We start from the raw sequence: 12,222 nt of genomic DNA, 5'->3' as shown, positions 1-12,222 counted from the left end.
GAGTGACGACTGCAGTAGCGAAGGTTAGTCATGGAATCAAGTAGACGCGTGCGGCCAACTCGACAATGGGCCTCATTGAAACATTGAAAGATTGAAACATTGAAAGACCGTCGAGTTCCTCTGTCAACGTGGGAACAAACGGGCTCGGGTGTTGCAATCGGAGGCCACCTGGTGGCCTCACCTCCTTGTCTCGCGTATAATGGCGCTCCCCTTTTTTGTGCTTCTTCTTCTTTTTCTTCTTCTTCTTCTTCTTCTGCCGCCACTGACAGGCGTCCCCGTGGTCCTCCCCTACTCCCTCACACACTTCTTCGGCGACTACAACCCAGGTGTATCCATCCCCACTCCATGGATGACCTCTCGTGTCGTACGACAGCTCGCAGGGATAAATGAATACGTACGACCCAACGAAGCTTTTAGTAACTTGTAGTAACTCAAAGCGCGGTGAAGTGTGAGCGCGATTGATCGACCCAAGGCGATTGTTGAATTCGGCAAGTCTAGTGTCCGACTAGGACTAACTTGTTCTACTGTTTTCGTGGCGTTGGTTAGGGGTGGTGCTCATGGAGGTTCTCCACCGGCCGGTCTTCGTGGTCGTTGTGGCTCAGCGAAGGCAAATTGTAAGTTTATTAAGTGCTCGAAGTGATAAGGGATTATTGTCAATATTTTCAGAGGGTGGTGTGATGTATTATAAATAGTTTATGTGCGCTGCTAATGAGAAAAGAAAATTTTTGAAGTGTCTTTTGTGTTGGCAAGCTGACGGATATTGTGTGGTGCCCGAAAATTTGTTCGAGTCCAGAAAAAATGATTACATTATTTTTTTGTTGGAAAAAATGTTATTTAGAGGTGGCGCAAGCCCCGCGGAGATTAACACGTATTTCCCATAAAAAAAAACGATTTTGTAGATTTTGTTTAGAATTATCAATATTAGGTAAACCGGGTTGATACTCAACATTTATTTTTAGAATTGTCCAGAGAATAGGAATAGAGTATAACTTTTTAAATATTTTCCAGATTAGTGGGTTTTATAGGGCCCTAAAGAAACCCCATTAATAAAAAAAAGGGTTTTGCGGGTTTTTGGCGCTTCTATGATTTTTTGCGTTTTTCTTTAATACAAATTGTTTCTAATAAATAATATAATACTTCATACTGATAACTAGATATTTACATCAATTGTTTAAATAATTTGTTATAGTTTTTTAAAATCCTCTCATAGAATAGAGTTAAGAAGACGCGGTTTCGATAAAACATTTCCACTTTTCATTCTATTTTCAATTAGGAAAAGATAAAACTTATTTAAATCTAACAAAAATAATGTTTTAAAACAATTATTATTATTTTTATTAACAGTCTCAAAATAATGCTAGGAAATTGCATTTGCTATGAAAAATTTTATTTTTCTTTATTTTTCAATTATAGTCACATAAGTAATCAAGTAAAGGTAACAAAACAACTGTGTAAAAAAATGTATATTGTTTAAAGCAATTTTCTTTTAGATTTGAATTAAAAATTGATTTTTTAAAAACAATTTTCCACTTTTTGTCAAATTTTTCATCAGTTCCAGGAAACTTTAACTAATTTCGGCAGTAATAATTGTTTAAACAATTAGTTTCACTGTGAAGAATATTCTCTTTAAAAAAATGATAGAAAATTGCAGTTAAAAAGATATATTATTTTTGTCAAATTTTTAATTAGAGCCAGGTAATTTTTAACGAATTTCATCAGACATTACTGTTTAAAGAATTATTTTTATCATAAATAATATTCCCTTAGAAAAATAAAAGTATATTGCAATTTTTTTCACAATCTTTTCAACTTTTTGTCCAATCTACATTTAGTGCGATTAAAAAAATCAAGTAATTAACAAAATTATTTGTTCTAACAATTTATTATTATTATTCATAATATTAAATTTTAATAATGTAAGAAAGTTGTGGTTTTTTTCTAATTTTTTAAACTATTTGTCCGCTTTTAACTTAAAGTGAATTGAGAATTAATTCAATTTGGCGTCAAAAATTACTTAAACAAATTATTATTGTTTTTAATAACATTCTCTTAAATTCATGCGGAAAAATTTCAGTTTTAAAAGTTTTATTTTTTGTCCAATTTTTAATTAAAGTGACGTAAATAATGAATTACAGTTAGTTTCTTTTTGTCAAGTTTTCAATTAAAGTGTCGCAACATGATTGTTTAAAAAATTTATTATCATGTTTAATAAAATCCTCTTTGTAATTATAGAAAATTTCAGTTTTTTTTACAATTTTTCCACTTTTTGTCCTATATCTTCAATTAGAGCGAAATAAACAATCAGTCGCAGTTAACAAAATTAATTGTTCAAACAATTAATTATTATTTTTCATAATATTCAATTTCAATAATAGTAGAAAGTTGCAGTTTTTTTCTGAAATTTTAAAATATTTTCCGACTTTGCACTTGGATTGAGTCAATAATTAATTCAATTTGGCGTCATAAATTACTAAAACAAATTATTATCGTTAATCTTTTATTAATAATGCTAGAAAGTTGTTGTTTCTTCTGAAATTTAAAAATATTTAACAACTTTTTACTTAGCGATGTAATAACGAATGCAAGTTAACAAACATAATTGTTTAAACAATTTCTCATAGTTCATAACTATCTTCCCTTGAAGTCTTATTAGAAAGTTTCGTATTTTTCAAAAATGTTGAGCTTTCCTTTTACATTTTAGTTATGAAAAAAATGATAAATATTAATTTCAGCAAAAAGACTCTTAGCGAAAATTGAAAAAAAAATTTACATTTAATATCATGATCTTCACAGAGAATTTAAAGAATATTTCAAATATCTGTTTGATTGCAGAAAAATATTATTACAAAAAGAAAGAGATTGTTTAAAATATAATTCTTTCTGATGTTCATTTATTATTTTTGTTAACTAAAAAAGGCCAAGATAGTTAAACATTTCAAGAAAAACCGTAACTTTCTAGCACTTATCTAGAAAAATATAGTTATAAACAAAAATGAATTGTTTAAATAACAAGTTTTGTCAGCTTGTATTATTTATTACATCACTAAGTGAAAAATGGAAAAAGTTACAAATTTCAGAGAAAAAATCCGCAATTAACTGACAATAGTATGGATGAATATAATTTTAAATAAGAATAATTTGTTTAAACAATTATTTTTGCTAAATTAAATTAATTCTTAGATGATTCCGAGTAAAAAAATAAATAAATGGTTGAAACTTTCATAAAAAAACACTACATTGTACCATCAGGCTAATGTAATATCACTCACAGTAATAATAAATTCTATAGACAATCCTTTTTGTTAACTTGAATTAATTATTAATCAACTATTATTAAAAAGTGTAAAAAAGTAAAATTTTTAGAAAAAAACGCAACGTTCTACCACCAAGCAAAGAGAATATTATTAACAATAATAATAAATTGCTTAAACAATTATCTTTGTTACAATTAACTGTTACTTTACTTTAAATAAAAGCTGGAAAAGTTTTAAAAAAACTGCAACATTTTTTATCTTTTCTAAACGAAAATGGCTAAAAACAATAATAAATTCTTTAAAAAATCTTTTTCAACATCTACTTATCAGCATAAAGTAGCATTTCAAGTATTAAATACAATTTTCAGTTTAAACAAAATAAAAAAAATCGCAGTTTCCCCCAAAACTCACAAAATACACTTTTTTACTTATGGGGTTTTTTAGGATTAAATATTTTTGTTATTACCTGATTAAAAATATTTCTTATTACCATTGGATTGTTTGGTAAGTTTTTTTTTAAATATTTGACTCTAAATTTTTTATGAAAAAAAAAGGTTTTCTATTAAATTCTCTCAAAGATTTTTAATTTGGCTTAGAACTACTCATTATTCATAAAAAATTCTTTCTTTCGAAAAACATTGAGTTCTACCAGTTTTATGTTAAAAATGGTTGAGAATCGACATCAGACTTTAGAAAAAAAAATTGTAGTTAAAAATTATTCAACAATAATCATTTCGATTTTTATGTTTTTGTTTTCACTTGAGATGAATGTCGCAATTTTTATTTAATCATAATGTTTTAGGGGTCATTTTATTCATTAAAAAAATTATACCAATCCCTTCAGTATTTTTTTATTATAAATATTTAATTTGAGACAAATATTGTTTATGAAACTAATCCTGAATGAAAAAAAAAAAAAATAAAAACGTACCAAAGAAATTTTTAAAGTATCTTTCACAAAATAAAATTACCCTACAACATTAGGGTAACATTTACCTACAGAGAAATAAAAAATATCGAACTCTAAATAAATGTTATTAAATAAACAATTATAGCCTCAAATATATTTTTTAATGTTCCTTTTAAGTTTTCTTCCAAAATTGATTGTCATTATGTATACAAATATTTTTTGTAGTCTTAGAATTCTTTTTTAACAATGCTTATTTTTGAGCTTGAGATCACTGGCGAACATCCTCAAATGCTGCGAATATTCAAGGAGACATCTGAGCATACTTTCAAAGAAAATTTTATTCGACATTGTTTATTTACAAAAAATAAATAATCGATTATACTAAAATAAATAAAGTTATTATTTTTACAAATAAATACTTTTCTAAATTATTTTAATTTTAATCAAATTTCACGAAATAGAATTGTAAAGAAATGTTTAAGGAATGAAATTAGCCCTTCATCATAAGCATTGGATAAAAATTGCAAATATTTCCTAAAATGGAATCTGAACATAAAAATTCATCAAAGATTTGTTAAATAAACAATTTTTCAGATTCTGAAATTTGGGACAGAAATTAATAGATATTAAGCCATAGAATCCGAATGCTAATTTTTAAAATCTTGTATTATAAAACCTAATATACTTATATTTGCCCTTAAATTACAGACTTAATTAAAAATGACAGTAAAAAAAAAACTAATTTCAAGTGTCGCGCCAAACCTGAAATATAAATGTTTTCTAAAAATTATCAAATACGTTGGATTTATTATTAAAGAAAGAGTTTGGTTAGATTTTTCACCACTGGTTATTAAGATCTTTATAATTTATTCTTCATTAATAATTGGAGATCAATTGACATAACCCTTTAAAAATATAAAATCAACCTTGATAAACACATTATAAAAAGGATTTGGGACACGCGATAGTAATTTCATACGGTGTTCTTTAATGTGATTAAAGTCACTCAAGCATCAATAGTGCACGTACCGATACCTTTACTTACTTAATTTTTTTTACCATTCACAGTATGCTTCTTTTAATTTTCAAACGGATGATTAACCTACATATGTACAAAAAATTTAATTCACTTTCATGGTCCAGGTTAAAGTTAATCTAATTTATTTATTACAAAAAGGCAAATTGCATCAGAACAACAAACTATAAAACTGTAAATAATTGATAAAAACAGATCTGAATTTGTTGATGAAATTTATTTTTAAATAATGTGCTACATTCAAAAAATCTGTAATCATTTTTGTTTGACCATGTCAAGAAAATTTATATATAGTAAAATAATTATTAAATTTAGGTCAGATTTACATATGTGCGAGAATCATTGAGACTTTACATTATTCTGAGACTTGAAATTGATTAAATTTATGAGAGGTTTAACTGAATTTTATGTGATTTTTTTAAAGTACAGTTGAGATTTATTTGACGTTGACGACATATAGTGCAATTTGCATCAAAACAATGTAATATTATTTTCAAGGGCATAACATAATACCATATATATATATGTATACCTATTGAATTGAATAATACGGCGATGCAATTTTCCAAAGCTCAAGACATCCTTGAATTATTAAAATTTTTATTTCAGTTTAACAAAATATATTAAATTTATAAATATAATGTTGTTACGTCAATGATAGTCTTTATAGAATTTATAGATACATTAAAGAAAGTAATAACCCGTGTGGAAATAACCCTATTTGGCCCTATTAGAAGTCGGGCACTAATCGGGGGCTAATCGGGTTATTAATTTGTCAAAATTTCATTCGGGGCCTGGTCGGTGGTTGGTCAAGGGCTAGACGCGCCTTTTTGTACACTAATTTCAGTGCGGGTAATCTTCAGACTCTGGTCGGAAGCTAGTGAGGCTCTGGTCGGGTTATTCTTATGTTTGAGTTTTCGGCGAGGTTTTAGCAAATAAGTAATATCTAAAAAAGCGTAATGATTTTTTTTATTCTAAAACACGAAGAATACATTTAACAATAATTTTACACCGTTTTTTAGAGAAAAAATTTATTAATGTTAAATTCGTCTCAAATATACTTAATAAATAATTATTAAGTCAATAATTTTGTACAATAATCAACTTTTTATAAAAACAACGATCAAAATCTTCAAAAAGACGTAATCTTATTTTTTTGTAGTATTTTTTAGAAAATTGCGAATTCTAAGAACATTTATAAACACCTTTGTATGGAATTTTGAGAAAATCCATATTGGAAAAAATACATATAGATGTAGGTGAAAAGTCTGCCGAAAATCATAAGACTCTAAATTTGTACAGACGCTTATTTTTAAATTGATCTGAAAGGTTTGCCATATGTAAATAAAGTCTAATCCTTCATGTAGTTGAAATTGGAAAAAGAAAAAGTTTTTGCTTAACCAGTGAAGAGCAGTATCCTAGTAGTAAACTATTAACCACGGTACAGTTCAGATTTCGCTACCATCTTCATTTGAGTCTTGCGGTTCTGGACTGGTAGCTTTAAAGAAAATCCGCAAGGGCGCGACGGGCCGCCTCTCGCGCAACAGAAATGACGCGTCGAGTGTTTAAGACAGCAGTCCACATGTAACGAAGCATAATTACCTGGAGCAGAGACTACTGTGACCAACATGGCGGTTCCTTCAGAGTGAAGCTCTTCCATTGCTGCCTTCCAGCTAAAGTTTTTTTTTTTTTAAATTAATATTCCACAAATTTTTGGGAATTTTAGTTACATAAATTTATGTATTTTTTAACGTAGGATATGTCCCCCATTAAATCTTGGGTAAATTTGGGCACTTTTAAATATTTCAAAACAGTTTATGAAGATTTCTGTAAATAATAAGTATTTTGACAAACTTTTAGGAGATGTCCCACAAATTTAGGGGAGTTTGGTTAATATTCGACGCGAATGTATTATCATATGACCCTTACTAGTACCCGATCAGGCCCCGACTAGGATAAGTCGGGTCACCTGACGAGCCCCCGACTAATCTACCGTGACGCTACTGGTCGGGGGCTGGTCAGATGACCCGACTAGCCCCCAACCTTAAGTGGGGTCGAATGGCCGAGAACCAGACTAGATCCCCGTTTGAATTTTCACACCGGAATGCAAGGGCTTATCTTGAGTTCTAATTGACATTTTCATTTAAAAACTGATTCATTCCACAATAAAATAAACCTAACATAGTAAAGACGTTGACCCAATTTTTTTAATCGACTATAAATCACAAGCAAAAATGGTTTGACAAATGTAGAAAAAGTGCAATGAAAACTCATAATCATCATACAGACTGTACACTTCTTTTGTCACAACCCTGAAATTATAGAACATACTTCTTTATAGAATATCAGTACGTAACTAAACAAAAATAAAAATCTCTTTTTGATTTCTACATGGCATGAAATTATAGTTACATGCTAATGTAAGTGACATCGAAATTGTTTTACAATGCAACTAATGAGGGCGCAAAAGTGAATGCTCATTTCCTACGTGACACATTCTTATGATTACGTAGCATGTGAACTTGCTCTTGTAATTTTTTTATTGACTAATAGGCAGACATAAGACTGATATTGAATATGCAATTCATAATTGACTCTTTATTGCTCATACTATTTTTTATTCACTTTATGATTCATAAAAGTGATATTTTTTTTAATGCATACACATTTTTAAATTGGCATCTTAAATTGGAAATTCTATTTCCCACTATCAGGTTGTCTATTTCATTTAACCCCCCCCCCCCCCCCGCATTGTCGTTATATAACATTTAAAAAAAATTATCTTTGAAAAACATAATAGACATTTTCTGAAAAAAAAGGTTTTTTATGATAAAATATTTTCTGTAAATAAATAAACCAATAATTAGATGTAACTCTGAATGGTAAATATTGAAATAAAAATATTGAAGTTAGCTAATATTAGTACTACTTTAAATTAAAAATTTTTTAAACTTTTTTCAATACGATGAGTAATACAAAAATAATAATAATAATAATAACAATATATGATAAAAGTTTTAAATAACTTCCAATTTGAATTTAATGTATTATCTTATTTTGAGTTTAAAACATGTTTGAAACTTTTAGAAGTTTGGAAAAAATAAAAAAATATTTGACACGTTTTCGCAAATTCTTCTAAGTTTTTGAATATTTCTTATCTATTCAAAAAATCTTAAATTCCTGAAAATATTTTTAGCTGACTCGAATATTTCTCAAAGATTAAAAAAGTCATTGATAATTGGAAAAAATTATCTTTTCAACTTCTACATTTTCCCAATCATTTTCATCAATCTTGTTTATTCTTTTGAAACCTTTACAAACTCTTTAAAAGTTCCTAAAGTTTATTTTTAAAATCTTTAAGAATTTACATTTCTAAAAATATTCTCTAGCTTAAAATTATGTTCGAATTTTTTTAATTCTACTAAATGTTTCTTGAATTTACTAGATTTTAAAAAAAAATTTTAAGTTTTTTAATCCTTGTCAGACCTTCCAAACCTTCTAATCTTCAAAACTGATTTCAATTTTTTCTAATTTTTTGTTTAATTCTGCAAAACTACAAAAATTTATTGTAAAACTTTTCAGATTCCTCTTTGACAATTTTTGAAATCTTTTGAAATAATTTGCAATGTTTTTAAATAATCTCTTGAAATTTTCAAAATAAAAAATTATTTTAGTTTTTCCTATCAACTTCAAATTTTTGAATATGATTTAAACGCACTCAAATTTGAAAGTAAACTTATAAATCCAATATAAATTTATAAAACAATGGTGCAACAAAGTGGCTCAAGAAGGCTTGAAAAGAATAATGTTCCTTAAATTTTGTAAAATTATGTAAAATGACGAAATTGAACAATTTTGCTTTAAAATCTTTGACACACTTTTTTAAAATTTTAGGGAATAATAGAAAATGTTTTGTGATCTTTTTTTGAAATTGTCTCTTATAATTCGTTACATCGAAAATTTTTAATTTTTCCAAATGAAATTTGTTTCATTTTCTTGACAATCTGCAAAATATTCAGTTTACCTAAAAAATGTTCTCATTCTGAAAAATTAAGAAAATCTTTTATAATCATTAAAAAGCTTCTAACTTTTTTTCAAATTCTTCAAAATAAGTTTATGCCCATAGTTTAATTTTTCTTTTCAGTTGAAAATTTTCCTTTTTGGGTAAAAAAATTAATTTTCTAAATAAATTAATTTTAATTGTTATTTAAAAAATTTAACTAAAAATGTAAATATTTCAATTGAAAATTCTATCATTCCTTTTGAAAATTCGTCTTCTTGGTTGACAATAAAACTATTACAGATAAAAAAAATTGATTTTAGATAAAAATTCATTACTTTGGTGGAACATTTCACTATTTTGTTGAAAAGTCGTTTTTTTCTCCTTGAAAATTAATTTTTTTAACTAAAAATTCAAGTATGTATTCCATTTTCGATTAAAAATTGATCAATTTCAGTTCAAAATTCTACCATTTGGTTGAAAATTTTCCTTTTTATTTGAAAATTTAATTATAATGTTGAAAATGCGTTATTAACTTTTTTTACAGATAATGTAAATAATATAATTGAATATTCTATCATTCTTCTTGAAAATTCGTCTTCTTGTTTGAAAATTAAACTATTAAAGTAAAATATTTTTCATTTTAGTACCAAATCCAGCACTTAGTTTGGAAAGTAAACTATTTTATTGAATTGTTTTTTTAGTTAAGAATTAATTTTTTCAAATAAAAATGTAACTATTCCATTTTCGATTGAAAATTGATCCTATTTCAAAATCCAACTATTTGGTTGAAAATGTTCTTTTTTCTTTGAAAATTCAACTTTTTTGTTTAAAAATTAATCTTCTTTGTCAAAAATTCAAGTTTTCCAGGAAAATTTTCATCATTTCAGTTAAATTTTTTTAAATTCCATTATTTCAGTTGAGGATTCATCATTTTTAGATTTTTTGTCAGAAAATGTAACTATTCAATTGCATATTCTATTTTTTTTTTGCAAATTCGTCTTACTTTTTGAAAATAGAAATATTGGAGTCAAATGTTTTTCATTTTAGTTAAAATATCATGTTTTAGATTGAAAATTGAACTATTTAATTGGAATTTCGTTTTTTTTGTTGAAAATTAATTTTTTTAACTGAAAATTGAACTATTCTATTTTTTATTGAAAATTGATCCCCTTTAGTTCAAAATCAAAATTTTTGGTTTAAAATTTTCCTTTTTGTTTAAAAATTTAACTATTTTGCTAAAAAATTAATCTTCTTACCCGAAAATTAATCCTTTGCGTTAAAAATTCAAGTATTTTAGTAAAATATTCATAATTTTACTTGATATTTTTTTAATACATTATTCCACTTGATGATTCATCATCTTAGTCGAAAATTCATAACTTTATTTAAAAATTTAACTACTCTTATTGTAATGAATTTTAATTTTTAGAATTTTTTTACAGAAAATATAACTATTCTAATTGAATATTATATTTTTTTGTTTGGTTGAAAATTGGTTCTCTTGGTTGAAAATTAAACTATTTCTTGGAAATGTCTTTTTTTTAAATTAAGTTTTTAACTGAAAATATAACTACTCCACTCCAAATAAAAAGTGGATCTTTTCTATTTCAAGATTCGACAACTTGGTTAAAAATTTGTTTTTTTTGTTCAAAAATGAAACATTAGGTTAAAAATGTTTGTATTTTGTTAAAAAATCGTATTCTTGGTAAAGAATTTATCTACTTGTTTAAAAATTCATTTTTATCTTTCAAAATTCAAGTATTCCAGTTAAATATTGATCATTATATTGGAAATTTTGTCTTTTGGCTTTAAATTTCACCTATTCATTATTTAATTAATTGATAGTGCTAATGCATTTAAAAATATCTTCTAATAGAATTTGTTGAAGCTTTCTAAATAAAAAAAAATAAAAAAATGACAGGGTATTTTTTTCCAGGATTTGAGTAGACACTCTGACTATATAAATTAATAAAAAATAGAACTAAATAAAAAATAAGCCCGAAGTTTTTTCAAACAATAATTATTTTCCAACGAATACAAGTAATTAAATATTTCCACAAATATAGTACTTGTTTTTTTATTTTCTGGAAATAAATTAATAGCTCAAATTTATGGACGATAAATTTAAAAAGACTTTGGATGGCAAAACAAAAGATTGATGTCGAAATTGACTTCGAGTTTAACAAGTTTGTTGTAAATTTCTATAAGAATTCATGTTCAAATATTTCCTTAAACGTTTCATGAATTAGATAATAAATATTGGAATTTGTGTCTTGTGTCTAATGTTATTAAATTATGGACATAAATAAAAGTTAATTTATAATAGATATTGACTAACATTTAAGTAATATTAGCACAAAGTTTGTTGTCAAGTCTATAATCTTAGTTAGGAATAAACAAAAAATTAAATGCAAGAGCAGTAAATGAAGAATGAAAAGTTAAAAAGTTACCTGAGAAGTATAAAGTTACTTTAAAATTATACTTTCTAAAGATGCGACGTATTAATCTACTTTCCGGAGGCCAACAACGTTAGTAAATGAATGTGAATTTATCTTGTCTTGCACGACCATTGTTCTAGTCATGTTATCCTCACAGTATTGTTAATAGTCACACGCAAAGTTTAATTTCGTTCATTAACCTTATAGAGATTCAAAGACTATCACTAAAATCTGCAAGTCTGTTGAAAGAATAGTATTCTATTCAAGAAAAGTACACAAGTTGCAAGAATTCCTCCATCCTATAATGCAGCTTTTCTCTACAGGAACAACTGAAGTCGGTTTAAGGCACTTCAAACAAGTCTCTGTTTCGATTAATCCACTATAAGTCTAAGGAATGAATTGTTGAACTTCACATTTTTACCTCATAATCTAAAGGCAATTGTAATTGAGAATAGAGCGTGATTCACGCCTGAAACCGACAATCCGGCAGCCCAGCGTACGTGTCGATTTCAGGCACCAAATACACTCCATTTACTATTAAAAAAAAAAAAAAAAACAAGAAAATTTTGTTGCGCCTGAAA

General features: G+C 26.5%; 1 protein-coding gene across 1 annotated transcript in view; it reads left to right on the top strand.

Moving 5' to 3' along the window:
* The first annotated feature begins 436 nt into the window (after nucleotides 1-436).
* The window catches only part of LOC117172038 (angiotensin-converting enzyme), a 242,259-nt gene continuing 230,473 nt past the window's right edge, over nucleotides 437-12,222 (top strand). Inside the window, exon 1 of the mRNA XM_033359768.1 lies at nucleotides 437-614. Coding sequence (XP_033215659.1) covers nucleotides 558-614 — 57 coding nt within the window. The 5' untranslated portion in view covers nucleotides 437-557. The remainder of the gene's footprint in view (nucleotides 615-12,222) is intronic.

The sequence above is a fragment of the Belonocnema kinseyi genome, chromosome 4, assembly GCF_010883055.1.
Source record: "Belonocnema kinseyi isolate 2016_QV_RU_SX_M_011 chromosome 4, B_treatae_v1, whole genome shotgun sequence".
Lineage (NCBI taxonomy): Eukaryota > Metazoa > Arthropoda > Insecta > Hymenoptera > Cynipidae > Belonocnema > Belonocnema kinseyi.
This window is presented reverse-complemented; position numbering and strand designations above follow the sequence as displayed.